The sequence below is a fragment of the Budorcas taxicolor genome, chromosome 21 (assembly GCF_023091745.1).
Source record: "Budorcas taxicolor isolate Tak-1 chromosome 21, Takin1.1, whole genome shotgun sequence".
Classification (NCBI taxonomy): domain Eukaryota; kingdom Metazoa; phylum Chordata; class Mammalia; order Artiodactyla; family Bovidae; genus Budorcas; species Budorcas taxicolor.
The window spans coordinates 50625087-50649815 of record NC_068930.1 but is presented as its reverse complement, the minus strand read 5'-3'; the positions used below and the strand labels follow the sequence as shown (position 1 = coordinate 50649815).

Here is a 24729-nt window from a genome sequence, read left to right as displayed (position 1 = left end):
TTAGTGGCTCTTCTTGACCCCGGTAGACTAATGGCATTTTCTCTTGGCTAAGCTGACGATCAGGGCTCAGATGCTCACTTCTTAGATGCTAAAATTATTTTCACTATGATCCTCTCACAGTGACTTATTTAATAGATCAGACTCCCTTATGTCATCTGTTTGGCAGGGTCATATCTAGAGATTAGAGCATTTTTATTGATTTTTAAACTTCATAACATTCAGGTGACTGCTGCCCCTCTTCACCGAACAGCCCCTGCCCCTTCCCCATGTTCCTCGGCCCAGTCTTAGCTACCTCCTGCTCTCACCCTGGTGCCCTACCCAACCGTTTAACTCAGTGGAATCAGCTTTCAATGGGCATAAGGGACCATCCCGAAAGAACAAAGTTTCAGAGAATGGTCTGAGTTGGGAGAGTGGCACTTCATCTATTTGTTTTCTGGATCTATAACATCCCTAGAGTAGGTTTTCTTGAGAAATGGTCTCAGAACAACATGGGATGGTTGGAGAAATGCAGAATTGCTGGGCCACACTCCGGACCTGCTGTGCCACAATCTCTGGGGATGGCTCCTGGAACCTGTCTGTTAGCTCCTAAATAGACTGTACAGTGGGCACAGCGGCAAAGAAGCTGCAGTTTGGGGGTGGGGGAGGTTTCTGAACACCTGGTGGTACCATTTCCATCTCTTTTGCTGCCTCTGGTTTACTGGCCTGGTACCAGATTTTCACTGCTGAACTTGAAGGCTTAAAGTTCAGGAATAAAGATAGACCCGCATTTCCCAGTACCTGCTCACCCCTTCTTTCCCCTATCGTAACCTGACTCCATAACACCTAAAGACACATAACCAGAAAGGTGATGTGGGATGGAAAGAACATGAACTTTGGAGCCACAGACAACCAGGATTGAATCTTGACTCAATTGTCAGATGACTTGCCCTGCAAGGCTTCAGTTTCATCAGTTAACACAGTCACGACTGTTTGGATATAGCCAACTGTTAAGGTTTAAGGAATATTTTCTTCCAGTATTTTTTCGCATTTTCTTCCCTCACTTTAAGTTTTGAAAATATGGTTTTAAATTTCATGATAAATATATTATTATTAAAGATACTCAAATGATACAGATGTGATTAAAATCCCCTTTAACCTTCCCAATCCAAAAGCCTAGCTGAGTAGGATTGCGCTCTGTGTCATTTCAAAACATGCTTTCATGAAGTGATGTCAGATTTTAGGAGTCTTTCCATGTTAGCCCATTTAAATCCATTTAGTCCTTTTGAACTGCTGCAGGGCACAGCCTTTTTTCTAGGACTACAGAGTCTTAAAAAATTGTACACATAATTTTGCATACTACTTTCTCCATTTCACATATGTGGTAAATATTTTTCTGTCTCATTATATGTTCTTCAGAAAATACGATTTTAATTATTTCATAGTAAAGTGTTAGTCACTCAGTTGTGTCCAACTCTTTGTGATCCCATGAACTGGAACCTGTCAGACTCCTCTGTCCATGGAGTTCTCCATGGCAAGAATACTGGAGTGGGTTGCCATTTCCTGCTCCAGGGGATCTTCCTGACCCAAGGATTGAACCTGGGTCTCCCACATTGCAGGCAGATGCTTTACTGTCTGAGCCATCAGAGAAGCTCTGTACATTTAATTTTGCATACTACTTTTTCCATTTCAAATATGTGGTAAATATTTTTCCGTCTTATTATACATTCTTCAGAAAACACGATTTTAATCATTTCATAGCATTCCGGCATACATACTAAAATCAATAATTCTCCAATTATTGGATATTTAGGTTGTGTTCAGTTTTTTGTTTTTTGTTTTGGGGCTGCACTATGTCGCATGTGGGATCTAGTTCTCCAAGCAGAGATAGAACCCATCCCCCCTGCGCTGAAAGTGCAGTCTTAACTGCTGGACCCCAGGGAAATCCCATTTTCAATTTTTTATCAATTGCTCCTTTTTAAAGATCATCTCAGTGGCTCCCTACACTCATCATTCCCACTGCTCCCTTACTTAGGGATTGTTTTTTTGCCATAGCTGAATAATTGAGGTCCTTAAAAAGGGGCTGATGGAATCAAGGTCATTTCGTGGTTTCTGCACTCACCTTAGGAATGAATTGCTCTATGAGTGAAGATGGATGTTGAATTTTAACTTCTTAAATTTCTGTTGAAACTCCACTCTCCTCAGCCAAATAACTGAAGCGAAATGAAGGTATCTTTCCAGAACTGTTTACTTTGAGCAGGTGAGCATTTTCACAATTAGAAGGGAAGCTTGCAATCAGTTTCTTTAATGGAAAAGGCTCTCTTATAGAATTAATCCACGCATGGCTCAGAGGAAGTAAGACTCTCTGAAATTGATTGGATTAAAGGGGCTCCTTAAAATCAGAAATACTTGGCCCGTTCATCTCCTCTGCTGGGTGATTGACAGAGGTCTATAAACCATCATCCTTCATGGGAGGTACTTGGCACAGGATCCATGTGATTTTAGAGCTTCTGGATTAGAATCAATTAAATCCAGAAATAGAAATGAACCGCCATCATTATCCCCTGAATAATATCCCAACATCTTCACTTGGCCCACTCCAGTGTCAGGCAGGAGTTATAGACAGGCTTGCTGCCCCGGAAGGGGCAGACCTACTTGCAAATACTGAGAGTAATGATCATAAGAAGATGCACTGGGTTTTAAGTGAAACTTGAACTTGAATATCTGTTTTGCCCTTTGAAGAATACAGGAGGAGCAGAAGACAGCCTCTACCCTTGAGGACATGTTAGTCGAATATTACTGAACCACAACAACATCAAAAGCACTAAACTAGAAGCCTTTACAGGCTCAACAAAATGCAAGTGACTAACCGCATTGCAGATTAAAATAACATTAGAAGGAAATGAATAGCATTACTGTTTGCCAAATGTACAGATCATGTGAATATTCCAAGTATTCAGTGTTTCTCCTAGAATTTCAATGTTCTTTGACTCAGAAGAGCTTAGATAATTTGGGGCACAATTTAGGTTGTAGGATTTCCATTATTTAACATCTGCGGTCTTCAGGAGTGTGATAAGAGCCTTCGTTCTTTAGGCCGACAGGAGACTGGTCCTCTCTTTTATGTTTTTCCATCTCTGTCTCTTCCCCTCTAGCCCTTGACAGACTCACCTGGTCCAAGGAAAAAGAAAACCAGGACTTCGGACGCTCAGGATTTATATAGCACCATTACTTTTGGCTTCTGTGATTCTCTAACACCCTCCATGGTGTTGGAAACAGGACTTGTCAGCTCCTTTTTAGTGAGAGAAAGTGAGGCAGGAAAGGGTAAATGGCTCCCTGGCCACCCAGCAAGACCACAGCAAAGCCAGGATTAGGACACAGGCCTTTTGAATTCCATAGTAGTTCCCCTTTCTCTTTACCCCTCTTTTACATTTTGGGCCAAATGCTTGCTTTCTTTCTGGTTAAAAGCATCTCTTTCACTAGTTTTTAACCACAAGTCAAAAAACCTACCCTTTGGCCATCTCCTGGGTGGAACTTTGTTTTCAGTCATTCACTTCTAACTGCACGGGGTGATAAGACACTGGGTCTCCCGGGGAATTTGTGCTGGGAACCTGAGGGTGAAAGGTCACCCCCTTCTCCAGCCCCTGTTCTTCCTTTGGCGAGTTGTCAGGCAGCCTCTCAACCATTGATCAATCAACCCCGACGGCAGACTGCCTACTGCAGCGCTCGCTGACTCTGTCAAAACGGGAATCTTCCTCTTCAACCCATCTGGCCTCTCCCAGCACCTCCATAACGGTATTTTCCCACCATTCTTCTCTCATGTTTTCCTCCTTTTTTACTCCCTGGTCCTTACAGTCACACTGACTCTAATCTCAGGATTTAGTCACCAGCTTTTTGCTGACCAGGGGAGGTTTCCATGGATTCGCACTCAGCACCTCATCTAGTGCAGTCACCTCACCCCTATATGTGGATTTTTGTGCATATGAGATAAACAGTGGATCAATCCATGGAAAAAGGCCATAGGCTTTTTAGAGCCAGGAGGGGCTATAGAAGTCATCTGATTTAACAAACTTAGTTTTACAGATAAAGAAACTTAGGAAGAGGTTAAATGACTCTCCTAGGTTATGTAATTACTGACATAAATACTATTAACCAGATCTTCTGATATCCAAATTTCTTTTTCCTCCCATGAAACCATCCAAACCATCCTTCTTCTACTTGTTATAGCTCCTTTTTAATGATATTTGTCTAATTCCAATCATTTTTTAAATTTTAGAGATAATGGCCTATTTTTCATTTAATTAAGACATTAAGTATCATCTTTCAGATAGCAAAAACATGTTATATCTCATACAGTATTTTACCTCCTAAACATTAAAGTAATGCATGCTCAATGTGTAAAACTTGGGAAATAAAGAAAGGATACCTATGGAACAAATAAAGAAAAAAAATTACCTAATTTTACCAATTGGAGATAAATTACTACTAATGTTTTAATATATTTCTTTCTAGTTTCATATACTTCTTACAGTGTTGAAATCATGCTGTATATAGAGTTTCATATTCTAAAATGTTTTGTTTGTTTACTTGTTTGACAGATCATAAGACTTTAACGTGTCAAGAAAAATTCTTTGTGTAGATGATACAAAAAGCTGCATGTAGTCTATCTTTGATGATAATACAGTGCTCTTAAACATGGGACATCTAGGCACATCCCAACTTTCTATATTTAAGGCAATGTTGCAATATATTGGTATGCATACATGTTTCTATACATATTTCTTATCTTTCCTTGGAAAAAATTGCTAAAAGTGGGTCAAAACCTATTTACATTTTTAAGGCCTATGATACATTTTACTCAATTACTTTTCAGGTAGGTGATGCCAACTGACACACCTACCAACAGGCTTTGTGGTACTTTTTAGGGTATTTTTCCCAAAATGTATCTCATTTTATTATCAGTTCAGTCTTGACAGGTCCACAGTCTAAAGTAGTTGCTGCCAAACATCAGCTGTAAATTAAAATTGCCAACCAGACTCCCAGCCCCCGCTGTGACTGTGTTCGTTTTGACTGTTGGGTCAGCAGCATCCCCACTCTGCCCTGCAAAGAGAAGTTGGCTGCTTTCTGACTATGTACACGTTACTGTGTTAAATGTATCAGAAAGCCTACTGAGTGACAGATGGTAGGCCATGTATGTGTGCTCAAGAGCAGAGGTGAAAGACAGGGTTTGTGGCCTCGGGTAGTTCTAGATGTGGAAGGGGAGACAGTCATGGAAGCCAGCAGGGAGAACAGAGTTTTAGATGCTGCTGCTATGAAGGATGTCTGCACCAGCTGTGTACAGCCCAGCCCAAGCGCACAGAACTCAGCCTTTGCAGGCACAGAAAGCATTTAAGTAGATACAGAACTTAGATTGTACCTTCAAGGGCAAAGAGGTGCCAGATGGGAGACCTGGGGTGTCAACAATCTGCCCAGTAGGAAATACCTGAAGCAAACTGCTCACGGTAGAGTCACCTTCAGAGACTGGTGACCTTGGGACAGTTACTTAACTTCTTTATACCTCAGATTCCTCATCTGTAAAGATACCACTAATATAAACTATTTCATGGGGCTGTGAAGGACAACTGAGATAACATAGGTAGAAAACTTCTTGGTGCATCGTCAGAGCCTCCGGAGATGTCATACCATCACCACAGTCATCATTCCGGGGGAAGCACTGAGGCACGATGAGGAGGGCATGGTGGGAGATGTAGGGTTGGCAGAAGAAGGGTCAGTGCACAAAGGCCTTTCTACTGTTTTGAATAGCACCGTTTTTACCCCAACAGCTGTAATTCCCTCGTAGCTGTCTGGAGTTGACTATCTGAAAGCAGGAGGCTGAATGGATAATCTCCATGGGTTCCTTCCAGCTCTGAGATGTGATTCCCACCCAAGACCATACGGATTCAGTCTCAGTCCTGGGAACACCATCTCAAATAACACAACCCCCTCCACTTAGCTTATCAATAACCAAAGGAAGGTATCTTTCCTGCCTTCTGGGGCTTTTAATGATTAACGTCTACCCAGTGGGAACAATTATTTTAATATCGAACTATTTAGTTAGAGAATAAATTCCTGGCAGTGGAGAATGTGTAAAAAAGATCTAGCCAATTTTTTTTTTTTCCCCTGAAAAAGATCTTAGGGACTTTCACCCACTTTGTGGCTTGGTTTTACTGGAAGGAAATGTGAAACAAGATGGACTAATTTTGTCCGGAGAATAGAGCCTCTCTGCTCACTTTCCCTCTTTTCTCTTGCAGCTTAAATTTAAGCAGCAGGACGACAGCCACGGTCTGGCTGCCTGCCGCATTGGTGGCCCTGCCTCCCCAGTTGGGTTCATCTCGGATTACCTGGTTGGTTGATGACGTCAGCCCAGGTACTGTTCCCTGCCCACTTCATTCCTGTCTGCCCTCACCCCACTCCCCGGCCCGTTCATGCTCCTTAGCTATGCCAGCTTCTACGAGGACAAATGTGTCACCAGAGAGTACATTGTTTTCTCCTTGGACAGACAGGCTGGGAGCTGGGAGAAAGGGAATAACCATGCCTCCCAATTTGCACAGTTGTCCCAGCATAATTGTCATAGTGCCTCTTTTCTTTCTCTCAGAAGTGTCGTGTTTGGATAATAAATTATGTGCAAATTCTATGGTCACATATATATCAGACATTCAGTCCCTCAAGGTCAGGGACTGGGTCATTTGTTATTATTAAATCTCCAGCACACAGCCAAGGAGAGGCAGCTGATAGTCTTCTGTACTCTCTATAGTTTAACCTTAGATGACTGTCCTGCCCTCTGAAAGGCCCTGGGATCTGAACCTGTTTTTAAATGATCTGTACAATGGATATGATATTATTTACTTTCTAGAACTGCAAACAGATAAAAGGAAACAGTGATTTTATGTCTTAGAAATTTTGAAACATTATGCAATGTCATTTTCTAGAACTTAACACAGCTTTCGTCACATCATAGTAAGCATTCCATAAGTGCTTGTTAGTTGAATGAATAGAATGAATAAACTTGTAATAAATTAGCAACCCTCAGTGGGGAGAGGATCAATTCTACTTAAATTGTAATGCTATACATAGCAATCAAAACTGATTTACAACCCTACCCTGAAGCTGATCTATAGATACAATAGCAAAATGAATGTGTCCCGTAGGCTTACTGTGAGGACTCATTGTTCAGTTGCTAAGTCGTGTCCAGTTCTTTGTGACCCCATGGACTGCAACACGCCGGGCTTTCCTGTCCTTCACTGTCTCTTGGAGTTTGCTCAAACTTATGTCCATTGAGTCGGTGATGCCATCCAACCATCTCATCCTCTGTTTACTAGAAAGGAAATAAATTATTAAAAAATATTAGGGATGGTGGTAAATGAGACCAAAGCATGACTGAAGGTGACCGAAGGAGTCAGGTTCCTACAAACTGGCCCTCTCTGTAACCTCAGGATTCACCAGTAACTCCAGTATTCTTGCCTGGAGAATCCCAGGGACAGAGGAGCCTAGTGGGTTGCCGTCTATGGGGTCGCACAGAGTCGGACATGACTGAAGTGACTTAGCAGCAGCAGAGAAGGGTGGGACCTACTATACCTGGCTTTCTGGTAAAGGAGATAACCTTTATACAGTACTGAGCCAGGCTGGTGATTCAAAGTGGATTTCTTGGTTCTTGCTTAACTTAGGAGCAGTTAGAACCCAAGGGAAATTCACAGCTTATGCCAGTGTGGAAATTCCTCTGGCTGGGTGCACTTTTATGACCTGACTTTTTCACCACTAATGTGAACTCATCTTCTTTTTCTGATTGGAAATAATCTAACTAGTTCTGATTATCTAATTCAAATTTTTGGTCTTGCTTAACGGAAGTCTGTAACCTACTCCTGTGCATGTACTTGGACTTGAGGGCTTGTTTTCTCACATCTGAACCACTGTCATGCTCTGATTTCTCTTGCTTTGATTTTCTCAGGGGACCAATCAATAAAGGTCTTTTCAGAGATGATCTGGTCTTCTCTTTCCTGATCCAGGCAGGTTTCCAGGTTCTTAACTCAGTCATTTGGGCAATGCATCCTCCTAAGAATCAGAAGTCACTAACTAGTGTCACAGCAACACGGCAAAACCAGCCAAGCTGAAGCGGCACAGAAAACATTCCTGGACAGGTCTGGGAGCGTGAGACAGCCAAGACAGTGACAGCATGCATCTGGGCACTGTGATACCTCTAAAAATGCATGGCAAAGGTATAGCATTAGAGACACATCGTTCAGATTTGTCTCCTAGTTCTGTCACTTAATGGCTGCTTGATTTTGGACCCCGTCATAGTATCAGTATTTATATCTGTAACACAGACATGTCATGAAATATAACTCCCAGGATTATGAGGTCTGAATGAGCTGCATGTTGTAAAATGTTTAGCACTATGCTTGACATACTTCTTTTCTGGAAGCGTGAAAAGAATTGCATACAGAAGGCAGTGATTGATCCCTCAACTCAAAGGAAGGCTGCAGAGAGAGATTTAATTCATCTGAGGAGACTTGTCCACACTTAGTGGTACAATAGGAGCAATAATGTCCTTGGAGAGAGTCTTAATATCAAGGAAAGACCATGAGTTTTTCCTTGTCAAAAATAGTGGAAGAATGCAATGTTTGATTCACTGAATAATTTGGTTAAGAGAGAGTTCTTAACCAAATCACATTGTTCTTTACATTATGGAAACTCTATAAATATTCCTTAAATATACTATATGATAATATGGCATATATCACATATGAATTCTCAGTTTTTCAAATAATATCCTGTCTGTAATATCAAAACCATGCAACATAAAAATCACTCTTAAAACAAGGATAATTCAGATAATATTTCAAGATCCTTTCATTTTTACTGAAGGACGCTGGTACATTACTTTGCATATTAGCTTTCTTTGAGTGTAGTGAGGAAAGAATAAATTTCTGTTGTTATAAAGCACTGAATTTGTGGTAACTGGTTATGGCAAGCCTAGATAGCTAATGCATTAGGCAATACCTGAGTGGAAGTTTTGATGTCCACATTATTACTTGTTCTCATAAATATAGAAGTTATATTTTAAGGAGATATGAATTTCGGTCCACTTGGAAGCATACTCATTAAATAATTCTACACTTTACAAAATAATGATATCTTACTGAAACATTATATCAAATTATAGTACATAAAACAATATGCTAAATACCTTGAAAGAATTCACCATTAAACATCCATGTTCAATGAAAACAATTGTAAGGCAAGTCATCATCCCTACATAGTAAATTTCCAGGAGCGAAAATAGCAGACTAGTGTGACTTCTTCATTATTTCTGAGCCACTCACCTTCACTTTAAAACTCTTGCTCTTTCCTTGGTAAACTAGCTATTATCTGGACCTGCTAAAACTAACAAACTTAAGTACCATTTTGAACAAAATGCTTTTTCCTCCTGTAATGTAAAAACTTAGCATAAAACTCTAAGCATGAGAAAGTTCAGGTTGCCTTTTATTTACAGTCTTTATGGAGCAAATAATATTCATATTTTGAATTATGCAAATAAGCATTTACATGATAAATCGTAATTGCTCTCAGACAGCTGTTTATAATTGGGTAAATGAGACACACTTTTAAATTGTCTAAATACATACTTACCCATGTTTACATATTTATACACTAGAGTATAACTGTTCTGAATCAGCTGTTATCCTCTATTGTGTCATATACAGACCAAGGGAAGAGAACTTTTCATACAAACAGTGAAATCCCCTTTAATTGGTCTGAGATCAGAACCAGTCCTCTTAAATTAAGCGTGACCTCTCTCCACATACCCCTAGCCTGTGGCATCCCACAATACCTCAAGCAGGAAATTATTTTACATCACTTTGGTTGGGTGGGAAATTAATCCCGACTCAGATTCTTGTCCCATTAGCTACACCTGTGGCAAAGAAGAAAGCTGTTCCTTCTAATGAAATGTTTCTAAACCTTAAAAGTCCAAGTGTCTAATAGTTAGCAATGTATTCTGGTGTCCATTTAAAAACTTAAGTATTTCTTCTGAAAATACAGAAGAACTAGAGAGCACAGTGCCTGTCCTGAAGAAGCTGACAGTCAAATTAGGGAGATGAAATGAGCACTTTGAAATGTTCAGGAAGCAATTAAGAGGATAAGCAGATGGTGTAGACTGTAAGAGCTAAAGGAGTCTAGAAAAGAAAAGAAGGCAAGAGGACATACAGCCTGGGGTGGGGTGGCCTGGATTTTCAGGACTCTGGAGCTAGCCCCCTCCTCCCTGCAGAGTGGATGAGGACTGTCCAGCCTCTGGAAGGCAGCCGGAGATGTGGAAGGCAGGACCTGGGCAGTCCAATGCACATATTTCTTCCAGCACACTCACTCACAGCCCTGCAGGGAAATCAGAGGTCCTGATGTGAGAGAGGCAGCCTTGTGAGAGAGGCTGCGAAGCACCCTTTTCTCCTCCATTTTTCCGGGTAGAAGAATTCTATGCACTGCCCCCTTTTAAAAAAAATCTTAATGCATTTCCCCTTGTTTCTTAAGGCAGTCAACATTTGCCCTGTTTCTGGTTCCTCTCCTGGCAAATGCATTTGTTTCTGATCCATCTGATTCTGTTCTTATGTGGTGTTTCATATGTGCTGAAGAGAGAGAATTTTTACTGCAAGATGCTTGGGCTGAATTGAGAGGACTCAAATGCTACTTCAGGGATTCACACACCAGGAAGAATGAAGCCTAGAGACTGGGGGAAATACACCTGAAGCAGCTACAGAAGCACCCAGAAATGAAAACATTAGGACTCTAAGGATAGAAGCCAAGCCTCTATCCTTCCATTAAGTACAATGAGAGTGTTTGCATCTTGAGCGGATATCTGAGAGCCATAGCAGCAAGCAGACCTGAGCCTGAAAATCTGAAACTGGAGGATCTGGGTAATGCTGCCGAGTTTAAGGAAATCTCTTCTATATGTGGCTTTTTCCTAACTCTGTTAGGAGAAGAAACGCTACTTCAGGGACTAGTAATGCAGGATGTGCTGAAGTAGAAAGAACCCTAGATGAGGAAAGTCCAGGCTCCAAGCCAGACTCTGGGAGACACTGGGCAAGTCACCCTCTCTCTCTCCGTGCCTTAGTTTCTTCTTCTGTGAACTGGATAAAGTTCACATCAGCTCTGTGACTGATGATCCTAAACATATAGCCAAGCTCCCCATTGGCTATATGAGGCTAGAATGCAGCCTCCCCACAGGAATCCCTCCTCTCAACAATTCATTATTATCACAGCAACAACACCACCATTAACTGAGCACCTACTAACTATGGTAAGCACTGTTCCAGGCGCTTCACACAAAATATCTCAGTCATCTCAATACCTATAGAAATGGTCACTTCCATTTTACAGGGGAGGAAAGTGAAGCTCTGAGAAATCATGAAGCTTGACCTGGGTCACTCGGGTATTACTGGGAGACCCAGACTTCAAACCCAGGTTTGGTCTGTCTCTGATCCCAAATCTGGTGCATGTTGGAAAGAAAAATCAGGTTGTGTCTTCTGCTCTAGGCCTTATGCTTGACCATATCAGCCTCAGCACCAGCTCAGTGCACGGTGCTTATGACATAATTATTGTTGTTGATCAGTCACCCAGTCATGTCTGACTGTTTGTGACCCCATGGACTGCATCTTGCCAGGCTCCTCTGTCCTTCACTATCACCTGGAGTTTGCTCAGATTCATGTTCATTGAGCTGGTGATGCTATCTAACCATCTCATCCTCTGTCGCCCTCTTCTTCTTTTGCCTTCAATCTTTCCCAGCATCAGCATCTTTTCCTATGAGTCAGCTCTTGGCATCCGGTGGCCAAAGTGTTGGAGCTTCAACTTTAGTATCAGTCCCTCTGTTGCAGGAAGGGGGACCCCTTCCAGGGCCTGAAACTGGGCTCTTGTCTAACACTCGGAAATGAATTGTCCGAGGAGACACATGTGCTGACAAGGCAAGAGATTTTATTGGGAAAGGGCACCTGGATGGAGAGCAGTAGGGTAAGGGAACCCAGGAGAATAGCTCTGCCACATGGCTCGCAGTCTTGGGTTTTGTGGTGATGGGACTAGTTTCTGGGTGGTTTTTGGCCAATCATTCTAATTCAGACTCTTTCCTGGTGGCGCACGCATGGCTCAGCCAAGATGGATGCTAACGAGAGGGATTCTGGGAAGTGGACGGACTCGCGGTGTCTCCTTTTGACCTTTCCCGGACTCTTCTGGTTGGTGGTGGCTTATTAGTTCTGTATTCCTTATCAGGATCTCCTGTCATAAAACAACTCATGCAAATGGTTACTATGATGCCTGGCCAGGGTGGGCGGTTTCAATCAGTGTGCTTTCCCTAACACCTCCAGTGAATATTCAGCGTTGATTTCCTTGAGGATTGACTGGTTTGATCTCCATACAGTTCAAGAGACTCAATAGTCTTCTCCAGCACTACAGTTTGAAAGCATCAATTCTTGGGCACTCAGCCCTCTTTATGGTCCAACTCACCCATGTCCATGACTATTGGACAAACCATAGCTTTGACTATATGGACCTTTGTCGGCAAAGTGATAACTTTGGTTTTTAATATGCTTGTCATATTAAATGCTTGTTAAGTTTGTCATAGCTTTTCTTCCAAGGAGCAGGCATCTTTTAATTTCATGGCTGCAGTCATGAAAAGAAAGAAAGCCCAAGAAAAGAAAATCTGTCACTGCTTCCACTTTTTCTCCTTCTATTTGCCATAAAATGATGGGACCGGATGCTGTGATATCAGTTTTTTGAATGTTGAAATTTAAGCCAGCTTTTTCACTCTCCTCTTTCACCTTCAGCAAGAGGCTCTTTAGTTCCTCTTTACCTTCTGCCATTAGAGCGGTATCATCTGCACGACTGAGGTTGTTGATATTTCTCCTGGCAATCTTGATTCCAGTTTGTGATTCATCCAGCCCAACATTTCACATGATGTACTCTGCATATAAGTTAAATAAGCAGGGTGACAATATATAAGGAGTACCTTGTGGTATTCCTTTCCCAATTTTGAACCAGTCTGTTGTCCCATGTCAGTTCTAACTATTGCTTTTGACGTGATACAGCTTTCTCAGAAGACAGGTAAGATAATCTGGTACTCTTATCTCTCTAAGAATTTTCCACAGCTTGTTGTGATCCACCCAGTCAAGGGCTTTAGTGTAGTAAATGAAGCAGTAGATGTTTTTTCTGGAATTCCTTTGCTTACTCTGTGATACAACAAATGTTGGCAATTTGATCTCTGGTTCCCCTGCCTTTTCTAAACCCAGCTTGTACTTTTGAAAGTTCTCAGTTCACTTACTGCTGAAGCCTGGCTTGAAGGGTTTTGAGCATAACCTTATTAGCATGAGAAATGAGCACAGTTGTCAGGTAGATTGAACATTCTTTGGCACAGTTCTTTGGGATTGGAATGAGACCGTATATTTGTGCATTACAACTTTAGCAAAATCTCTTCCTCATGAGGGCCTTGCATGATAATAAGGCTGACTGGGTGGGCAGCCTTTCGGTGGGCAGTGTGGAGGGTTATCAATTAGTGTAATTCAGCGGACTCTAACTGGTGCCCAGTCACTCTCATTAACAACCTCTGGATCACCACCAGCGTGGCTGCTGCCCACAGCTGCCAGAGCGTCCCCCTCCTGCCTCTGGGATATATTTGGAGGAAGAAAACGGGCTGTGGATACACGCAGGGCATGAAACAGGACTAAGACAATCCTGGCCACCCCGGCTGCCTCCTGAGCAGGACTCGGGGTAGCTGGCCTGGCCGTTGGCTCCAGGTCTCTGTCTCCGGAAGTGACTCGGATCCCCGTGGGTGGTCGCTCCCATGGCCATTATGCACGTGCGGCTTTCTGCCTGTTGACATTAGGGGATGTGCCCCCACCTTCCCTTTGTTCCATCTTCGATTTAAGACCCATTTGTTCTCACAGGCTTTTAACTGGTTTTCAATCTATGTTCATTGCTAGGGTGAGTTATCTTTTTCAAAAAATGCAACTTGCAAAGAGTGTCTGTACCCCCAATTAGCATTGTTAAGCAGTTTGGAAACAAATACAACTTAGACAAGATGAAATAACACTCTGCTAGTCACTGAGAGATGCTGCTGAAACAAATCACAAAGGATTCCTGGAAATTAGTCTCTGTTCCCTACAAGGACTTTTGAAATGCGGCAGGCCTTCTGGTCCCTTAATTGGCATCTGAACAAAACCACCCTTTCTCCTCTATGTGCTACTCCAGAGGTGGTAAAACCCACTCCCTGCCACTGGCTGGCCCTTTACCCACCTCCAGTTGGTAAAAGCCAGGGCTGGATGGAAACGGGTGATCACCAAGCTGACCAGACACTCTCTTGTTCTCTTTCTTTTCTCTTTCCTCACTCACTTTCTCTTCCCTTCACCCAGTTGCTTCCACCTCCATTCATGGCAAACGTCTCCATTCCCTTTTGAGACACTAGCAGTTTCCCTTCTCTGCTGCCTGCCCTTTGGGAATGTTCTTGCAACCAATCCGTTGTTGGGGGAATCAGGAACCTACTAAGACTTGAGTAATAGAAAATCTCTAGGATTTGGCTTCTATAGGATTTGCATAATAGAAAATCTCAGTAGTAGAGAAATGAGTGTACATGATAAAAAGAGATATTCATGTATTTTACCTAATGGTTCTATAAAAAAAATGATTAAGAAGATAATTCCTGAAACCTGAGTGGCTTTATCTTTTATTACAGAAAGAACCAGAGGACTAAACTCACCAGAGATCAGAGATAACCTATCAATTGCACCGCATAACCCCCCTGCATTCTGGCACCTGCGCTTTCACAAAGTTCATCACTTTTAATAGTCCTTTTAATAATATGTAAGAAATAGAATGTATAGCTTGTAGGCATACATATTATTATTTCCTTGATTTCCCCCCTCTAAATTTGCTTTACAGACCAATCCTTTTCCTTAAGGAAGAAAAGGTTTTTTTTCTTTTTCTTTTTCTTTTGAAGTAGACAAAGCCAAAGAGCAACTAAAATCCAGTGTGTAGCCGTCCATTGCTTTCTTCCACCACAAACCACCTAAACACACCCACGCTCCATTGCCCAAGGAAGGAAATGAATTCCAGTTACATATCCAAATCTATGTATGCAGGTCCTGATGCCATAGCCATCCAAGAATTTATATCAGTCTAGTTTTTGTGAACTGCCTTGATGTGAGGAGCTGGTAAGGAAAACAAGCAATAGAAACACAGAGTCAACCACAGGTGGTCTTTACAGTTGGTTCATGAGACCATGGACTGAGGGAAACTGGACACAAATTTTGTGGAAATTTTATATTAAATGAGAACTTGACAAGCAGATGGAATGGGAAAAAAATACAATGTAAGTTTTGTGAAGCACTCTTTTAAATTTCTTCAGGTTACTGTTGTAAAGCAAAATGTTATATTTTAAGGATAAGTCAACAACAGTTTAGTATAGATCTTGTTAAACAAACCAACAAAAAACTCATTCAGCAGGATACATTTCTTTCCTTCAGTTAATTAAAGGTCATAAGCAACTAAAAATATATATTAAATTTCCTATCTTGGAGATACGCAAGCTGTCATTAAAAAATCACCTAAAAAAGTTCAGCTTTACTGTACATAGTTATATTAAATACACAGCATACATATTTTAGTATTAGAATCCCTTAAAGTCACTTCTTAGTTATTTCCTAACTTGAGTATGTCCAATTCATGAGTTTTAAGATTCAGAGCAAGTTAAATTAGAACAATAAATTTCTCAAGAAATTCCAAGCACCCTTCCTCATATCCTGTTTTTGAAATAAAGCCAAACCTAAAATGCCCAGTGTTGAGCTTTGTCATTTGTATATTTGTCTGATGGCTCCAGAGGTAGTTTCCATGGTAAGCTCCCCGTGCACAAGAAGCAGGGTGAGTGGAATGTCTCCTGCCAATGAAGAACTTTTCACTGACAGTGATAAAGGCCGAGAACCTCCTTCACACAAATGATTGAAAACCAGAACACGAAGGACATTTTTATTTTGTTTTGTTTCCTTTGTGTGGTATCTGACTTCAGTGCAAATACCCATTTAATCAAGAATACAAAGACTGCCACCTTTGCTGGCTAAGGGAGTTCCAGAGACTGCAGTAAACATGTATAGCTCTTTTCCTTTTTTCGTGAGGAAATTCCTGTGAGGTTGTCATTTCATGCTCCTGTTGTGCACTTTTGCCTCCTCTTAGAAGAGGGAAAAAGATTTTTCCCAAGGAACATTTCAGAGTAAGCTAAATCAAATCTGGAAAAACTTGAAATGCTTTAAAAGCTGACATTTATCTATTGTCATTTAAAAATATATATATAACTGACATATAACATTGTATTCGTGTTAGGTATATAATGTAATGATTTGATACATTGCAAAATGACTACCAGAATAAGTTTAGTTAACAACCGTCACTACACTTAGTTACAGATTTGGTTTTCTTGAGATAACTTTCAAGAGCTATTCTCTCAGCAACTCTCAAATATACAAAACAGTACCATTAACTATAGTCTTCATGTTACACATTACAGCCTCAGGATTTATTATTTGTCTCACAACTGGAAGCTATTGTCATTAATTTTTAGAAATATAAAGACTCCGGGGGAGAATATATGATATGAAGCCCCTATTGACTGGAACTTTTCGGCTCAGGCATTTTTTTCTCTTTGAGTTGATGAGATCAAATTGAACCTATAGCTCTAAGCTAGCACAGGCTCTCTTTCTCTTTCACCTTTGAATCATTCTTTTCTAATACCTTCTATTACAATAGACTCTCGTTCTCCTCTTTAGGTCCTCTTCATTCTCTTCCCTAATTTCTTCAGTTCTAGGGATATCACAGTCTATCTGCCTTCAAGTCTCTCCTTAAGCTTTGCTTCTTCTAGGCAATCTGCCCTGTTACAAGGGTGAGGGCACATTGCGAACATTCTCAAATGTATGAAATATGAAGTGATATTACTAATGCTATCCTCATCACTGATAAGAAAATGGAATATATGATTCTGAGAGACTGTGGTCCTTGTTTTCAGCAAGTATTAACAAATACTCTCCCAGAATAATAACTGGTTTAAAGTTTGAATTGCTGTCAAATAAATAGTATCTCATCTTAATAATGCAACCCTTTAAAAATCCCTAATAGGAGACAAAGTAAAGGTATATTTAAAAAGACCTCATAATTGCTTGGGTGACTTACGGAAAAATAATCACCGACTTGAATTGAAGTGCTGGTGGTTATATGCATACCCTGTAGGCAGGCCTCTCTGTGATGTACCAGGGCAAGTATTACAAAATGTCCCTGGGGTCAGTCTACTCTGTCAGTGTCTGGGTGTGACATTAAGTGTGACTTAGGACCTAGACCTTTAAACACAATAAGAGTATGATATAAATTACATCTATATCAGTCAAACAAAGGATTATAAGTTGTTACCTTTTTAAAAAGAAAAGATTAGATAAAATTGAGCAGTTTAGCTCTGGACAAATAAGATTTAGCACCCTCCACAACATGTAGTATTATTTTTATTCTGACAATTTACACTCCATGCTATCATAGCTACTCTTATACCATGGAAAGGCATGAGAAAGACCAGACATGTTTAATAAACTAGTTTAAAAATAAAAAGTTATTTGCTGGCTCTTTAGGAAATGGAGACTATAATGAAATACATTTACTTTTTAATTCATTGAACCATTTTACTCCCTACATTTTTTTCATGTATATAACTAAACAAAGATAACTCTTTAAACATATTTGGAGAGAAAAACTTTTCTTCTAGTGATCAAGCACAACAATAAAAAAGTCCATGTAAAGTCAATATTTTAAGGAATTTAAGGTGGGATCTTTCAAATCTTGTCATTTGACATTAAACAATAAAATCTAAAGCCCATTTCAAAGATGTACTAAATTCCCAATCTGAAAGTAATTGCTGTTCCTTGTCCCATGTGTATATATCATCAGCACAACTAAGAAGGAATTGTAGCCAGGCCTGGACCACCGCCAAGCAATTGATTATTAGTCATTAAAAGGGAAATGTTTACTTATTCATGGCAAGTAGTTTTTAGAAGGAAAGGCAAAGAGGTCTGATTTTAAATGCTGCCTTTTCTTTCCATCCTAAGACTGATGAAGATCATTCACTTTTTCTTGGAAATGTCAAAAGCCCATTTTTATTTTCCTTTTGCTATTTTAACCAGAATACTGATAAAAAGGGGGAGAGCAGTTGCTATGAGGCAAAGAAAAATGTCCTGGCAGTTGAGGGCCCTCCATCTATCAAGGGGAATTTGCAATGTTGCCTCTTTTCAAGACTGTATAGATTTGCAGGATTTTGTGAAACACTTAACCAAAATGGAAGGATTTAAAAGCAGAATGCAAGATATAGATGCAATCATTTTTTTTAAATCAAGATACTTTAGTTTTATTTCAGAATTTTCTAGTCTTAAATTCTCAAGCACGCAGCAGTGATGACCATCTTGGCTAATACTTTTGAAAGGGTGATTAGTACAGACTGCTTAAGTATACTCACTATAGCACAGATGCTTTAAGATTAAAAACTCTTACTGGGATTGAGATGTACTACATCCAATTACAGGGAAACAAATACTTATCTAATTAAATAATAATATTCACAAGCTATGTTGAGTTTCAAAATAAGTTCAAGTGTCCAGAGCCCTGAAGACTATTTTAAAACTGGAAAAGAATAGCCAGTCATTTGTTTACCAGTGATTTCTAGGATATTTTTAATATGTATAAAACCTAATATCATTATGACCTTTTTTCTAATGACCCAATATCAAAATTATTTTCTCCCCCCATGTCTTTGAGCTTATCTGATGCAAAGAGGCAATTTTAAAAAGCACCCGCATCTAATAATTTTGGCTCTCCCTTTTTCTGCATTTCTTCAGAAGTCACAGTTTAAGTGGAACTATCTCCTAGAATCCTCCGGCTCTGGCTCTTGGAGATAATTTAGGTAAAGTCCCAGAGAAGAGCTGAAAGGAGGACTGGACTAGTGCAGAATCCACGATGAGGTAGGGAAGTTACAGTGCTTTCCAGAACCAGGAGGTACAGTTTCCTTGGGGTATTCAAAACACAGACTGGGGCCCAGGAACGCTGTTCCCAGATCGGGGAGGTGAGGCTAGAAGTAACATTTGGAGCTAATCCCAGAGCTAGGTCCTTCCTAGAGCACAATTGCTGGATGGGGGATGTATCTCCTCTTTGGGAGCCAAATACTAAGAGTAAAAGCAAATATTTGATGCTGAAGAGCTCTTAAGAACTGAAGAGTGCCATTTGCTTATTTCTACCCATCAGTGTGGGCTTAGGATGTTAAATAGATTAAAAGGCTAAGAGAGGTCAGTCACTCCAGGAAAGACGCTTCTTTTGCTTCTCTTGACTTGGTTCTCTTGGCAAAATTGTTATCTACCTACCCCTCCCCACTCTTGTAGGAGGTCCTTGGGAAACTCAAAAGATGTCACATCCTCTTCTAGAACATTCTGGAAAATGTGCGGCCAGGATCCTAGGGATGAGAGGTCTAGAAGGGTAGGAAGACCAAAGTCCGCTAGTTAATGCGATGAAGATAGTTTTAGAAAAATTCAAGAGATATGTAATCATAAAACTGGTAGGGTCCTTAGAAATTACTAAATCTACTCTCTTCCGTTTCGGATGAAAAAAGAGCCTCAGAGTGGTGAGGTGATTAAAGCTTGCTAGGGACGGAGCTAGGATGCCAATTGGCTTCCAGGTCAGAGCTTCTTCTACCTGACACAGCCTCCAAGTTCAGCCTCGAATTTGGGAGTCCGTCCTAATACTGGCCTAGGACAGTCTTTGTCGGTACCTTCCTTCCACCTCTCCCAGGAGAGGGGCTGACAGAGGTTTCTAGGCATCGGGCGCCAGCCAGAGAGAAGGCCACGCGGCCCTGGGTCAGTCTATGACCTGCCCAACCTCTAGGGTGCGGAGCTTAGGTGCTGGGCACTGTGCGCGCAGGGTTTCCGGCTTCTGCCGCTCTCTACCCCCAGCTCCCTCCTCCGCCTTAGCTCGGAGGGGACAGCCAAGTCATTTCAATTTAATCTTCTTTAAAAAGACATAACTAATAAATCTATTGCCGAGACCTCGGAGAGACGGCCAGCAGAGTGGATCGTGCTCCCAATCCCATTGAACTCTATTGAAAACCATGACAACACAGGACAAGCTCCGATTTATCCCGGCGCGCTAAAGCGCATTGTGAGCAGGCGTCAATCACGCATTATTTCGGACTGAACAAATGCAAAATCTTGACTGGAACAAATGCTTCCAACAGGTCCGGGGCGTCGAGCTCCATTTCCCCTTTGTCCGCGGCCTAGCAGTTGGCCTGTATTGGGGTTGCCTCCGCCCGACCACCCAGCGCGCTGCACAGTCCCGGGCGCCTCGGGCACGCATGACAGGGAAGCTACTGGGGAGGGTGCGCCGGGCCGGGTGGGGCGGCCCCAATTGCACGGGAGCCGGGTCCGAGTTCCGATCAGGTGGGGACAGGATTTCAGGTGCGGCCACCTAAGTACCGCCGGCTCCACCGAAATTTAACAACCCACTACCCTATCCACTGGCTACAGAAGGAGAGGCTTCTGAGAGGGCGCTCGCTCGGCCCTTGCCTGAAGCGCGGCTACCGTGAAACCATGGGCCAAGAAAATGTGCCCGGCTCCTTGTACCCTCTACACGACCATATCCTCGGCTAGGGAACGAGAAGATGTCGGGAAACCCCGAGCAGACCATCTTTTCAGCCGGGCGGGCGCACTCCCAACTCCCGCAATCGGTCCCTTACCAGACCAGGCCCGGCAGGTTTGGTGGAGCGGAGAGCCCGAGCCACCCAAGGCCTGCTCTGGGGCAGAGGACGCACCTCCAGCCCCCGGCCTGACGTTGAGTCTACGGAGCCCAGGCGGTGTCCAGACGCCAAGGAGGCAGCAACGCCTCCTAGAGCGCCCTTGGAAACGCCACCGTCCGTGAGGCCTAGAGTGGGCCTGGGCCAGCCACCGGGGCAGAGTGGGAAAACGAGCCTACTGCCTCACAGGAAAGCAGTTTGGCCTGATTCCGCCTCCATTTTGCTGGCCTGGGGCAACCCGCGCAGAGCTGGGGCTCCCCAGATGCTCCCAGCCCTTCCCGAGCACCGCTGAAGTTGAGAACGCTTGGGGTGTGGGAGATTCCTAGCGGTCTTCGAAACCCTCTGCACAGGTGCCAGGCCTCTCCTCTGCGCCCGCCTGCAACTTCTCGCCTATGAATCCTTACAGGAGCCCAGCCAAAAAGAGAAGAGAGAGCGCGCCAGTGTTCAACGCCGCCTTGTAAATCACTTTCCGTATAATTGCGGGAAACGAACACTCCAGCAAACAAGCTCGAGGAATAAAGCAAACAAGGAATAAATTCCTGGGTGCTCGTAAACCCACCCAGGTCGCCCCCACCTTTCCCGGCGCTCCCGCGGGGCCAGGCTCGATGTCAGCCTCCGAGGAGGAGGAAGCTGGGACCGGCGGGCGGTGGCCACCGCTCGCCACCCAAGATGTTATTCTTTGGTAACAATCCCCATTATCTGTCCCTACTTGGGGCTAATCAGACAGAATCACTAATGCGGAGGGCAGCTTCCTGCCGCCTCTGGGAGGTAACGGGGCGCCCGAGGGGCGGGGGACGGGGCGGGGCGGGGCGGGGGGCGGAGGTGGCACCTTCCGGGCTCGCCGGGCCTTTGGTGCAGCACTCATTCAGGTACTTAACACCCGGGAGACCCGGACCTCGGCTTTCAAAGCGTCCCGGGTGGGAAGAGCTGTTTATATAAACTGGGATTCCACAGTAAACGCGCTAATATCTCGGCAGCCAGTGCATGGCGTGCGCCTCTCACGCCCACCTATAGGAGCGGCGTCCCGCGCCGCCGCTCGGTTCCAGGTCTACCCTGCCCCCGCCTCCTTCCCCTGCTCGGCCATGGCCACCTCTGGACGCCTCAGCTTCACCGTGCGCAGGCTCCTGGATTTACCGGAGCAGGATGCGCAGCACCTGCGGAAGAGGGAGCCGGAGCTACGCGCCCCTGCGCCCGGCCCCTGCGCCACCTGGCTGGAATCCGAGCGCGGCCACTACCCTTGTGAGTGAGCCGAGGACTGCGGCGGGGGTGGAGGCGGGGGAAGTGAGCGGGCTCAGAAGCAAGTCCCCGGCTCGTGCGGGGATGGGAAGCGGAAACCCCAGCCCAAGGTCTGGATTTCCTCAGTGTTGGACCCACAGACCCTGTCCTCCTGAAATCCCTCTGCCAGTTGGCACATCTTGAGAGCAGATCCCTGGGCCTGGCGCTAACGCCCGGGATTTGGGTTTCCGTTTCTAGGGCTCAGAATATTTAAATATATAAGACGCCACCCTTAAATGCCTGAAAAAGTGGCCACGTTCTTCTGGCCTCGGTTTGGGATGAGCAGTATTGGCGAGCCTGGATTCAGGGCTTTGCAAACGTCGGCAAACCGTAGTGCAGTTGGCCTCAAAGTGGCCCGTTTTGGTGAGTCAGCTTGCAGTGAATTCGTCTGCCAGCGCAGCGACCAGGACAGATTGGTTTTAATAGACCCCCCCGGGGTGGGTTTCTTTGGAGGCGCAGTCCCAGGCTGTGGTCTAAAAGGTCGTCGAATTCAGAGAGGTGGTTGTCCAGACATGGGTCCAGGAAAGGAAACGGCCTCATCCCGAAAGCCGCGGGCGAGTGGGGGCGCCCGAGTGGGTAGGCGCCCGCGCTCCAGAGGCGGCCGGCGTCTCACGGTGCCGTGTCTCCTTTGCGTCCCTAGCCTCGGACGAGAGCAGCCCAGAGGCCAGCCCGAGGAACTCGTCGCAGCGGCCGTCCGCTCGGCCTGCGTCTCCGGGCTCGGACGCCGAGAAGAGGAAGAAGCGGCGGGTGCTGTTCTCCAAGGCGCAGACGCTGGAGTTGGAGCGGCGCTTCCGGCAGCAGCGCTACCTGTCGGCGCCCGAGCGCGAGCAGCTGGCGCGCCTGCTGCGCCTCACGCCCACACAGGTCAAAATCTGGTTCCAGAACCACCGCTACAAGCTGAAGCGCGCGCGCGCGCCGGGAGTCGCCGAGGCGCCCGACCTGGCAGTGGCTGCCGAGGGGCGCGCCGCGCCCGGCCTGCTGCGCCGCGTGGTGGTGCCCGTGCTGGTGCGCGACGGGCAGCCCTGCGGCGGCAGCGCCGAGGCGGGCACGGCCGCCGCCCGGGACAAGAGCGCGGCGCCGCCGGCCGCCGCCTGCCCTGTGCCAGGTTACGCCGCCTTCGGGCCAGGCTCGGCTTTCGGCCTCTTCCCCGCCTACCAGCACTTACCGCCCCCCGCCCTGGTCTCCTGGAACTGGTGAGGCAGCCGAGGGGCGCGGGCACCTGGGGCTACGCCGGACTCGGAGTGAGCTCTGCGGCCGGGCCGGCCTACAGCCGGAGACCGGGAGCGCGTCCCGCCGCCCCACCTCTTTAGGCGCGGGGGTCCTCTCCGGCGCCCCCACCGGCCGGCACTCCGGAAACTTTCGCCCAAACACCCCGTCTCCTCTTCCCTCGACCGCCAGACCCAGAGCTAGATTTTATTGCTTGAACCTTATTTGTACATCTTAAAATAGTTATTTGTATGGGAAGCAACTTATTTTAAAAGAAATAGAATATTTTTCCTCTTTGTGGTGCGAGAATAAAATGTGTAGGTTTGGGTCCCCTTTTTGCGTGTCTGCCGGAAACGGAGATGGAACAGTGCTTTCCCGATCCGGAGTTTGGGGCGCCGGACCACTCCTCACTCGCCAAGTTAAGGCCCAACCCGAGCTGGGTAGAAGGGGAGAGCACAGTCCCCACACGCCTTTAGGAAGAAACAAGGGGAAGGGAGAGAAGGGGGGGCAGAGGCACCTCTGAGGGTCCTGTAAGGGTAGGGTGATGGCTCTGATCCCAAAGTGAGACGGAGGCCCCAGAGGCGCTGGAGCTTCTAACTCCGAAAGTCAACCGAGTCGGCCACGGCAGGGCGTAAAGAGAGGGCATAATGAGCTTCTCCCTAAGGGCTCGGGGAATGCCAGTGGGACCTGGGCTGAGCGCGCTGCTGGCGGTTCGTTTCGGGGACCCGAGGACCACGCGGGGAACCCCCAGTTACGCCTGCGAGCGCCTCCCTGGGCAGCTGTGATTTTCCGCCTCTTCTTGGCGTGACACCTGGCCAGGGTGGGATGGGGAGCGGGTGGTGTGGTGGGGAATGACGCAGCTCAGGGCTGCCCGATGGGGAAGGACAGTCCTGGAGAGCTCTGGGGGCCTGACACAGGGGTGGGACCCGTTGGTTCATCTCGTTTCACCCACGGCCCCAGTGTACCGCCCGGGGCGGGATCTAGGGCTCTACCCCGCCGGGTTTGTAACTGTTCTTCGTTGGGCATCCCCCAGTATCTGTAGTCACAGGGCCTCCCATGCAGTGCAGTGTTCACTCTGTTGGAGAAGTGAGGACCTTTCTCTCTCGCGCCCAGTGAAGGGAGATTCGAGTTTAAAGAGCAGTTTGGAGGCATCAGATCCAGAGGTGGGAGCAAGGGCTTGATGAGGCCTGTGAGAAGTAGGCATTGGCCCTTTTTTGGGTTTTAGCTTTTTTGTCCCAGGAGGAAAAGGAGGAGGAGGTTTCAGGAGGGTAGATAGCTGAGGTTCTGTTATCACCTGGGATTTGGGGGGTGGGGAGAGACAGGAGGGCAGAGGGGGAAGAGAGGGGGTGTTTGGGTCTCAGCTGCTGGCCACCTTGCCTTCCATATGGATGCAGTTATCTTAGAAG

The 24729-nt window shown here is 44.9% G+C and overlaps 1 protein-coding gene across 1 annotated transcript; it reads left to right on the top strand.

The window, feature by feature from the left end:
• Positions 1-21924: 21924 nt before the first annotated feature.
• NKX2-8 (NK2 homeobox 8) lies at positions 21925-23314 on the top strand. The gene is made up of 2 exons (XM_052660161.1): positions 21925-22081; positions 22758-23314. The coding sequence occupies exons 1-2, from the start codon at positions 21925-21927 to the stop codon at positions 23312-23314; spliced, it is 714 nt and encodes a 237-aa protein (XP_052516121.1).
• Positions 23315-24729: the final 1415 nt, after the last annotated feature.

Excerpts from the sequence above, each read along its gene's own strand:
- NKX2-8 (XM_052660161.1), top strand. The coding sequence starts at position 21,925 with ATGGCCACCTCTGGACGCCTCAGCTTCACCGTGCGCAGGCTCCTGGAT. Across the intron at positions 22,082-22,757 it reads CGAGCGCGGCCACTACCCTT|CCTCGGACGAGAGCAGCCCA; the intron begins GTGAGTGAGCCG and ends TTGCGTCCCTAG.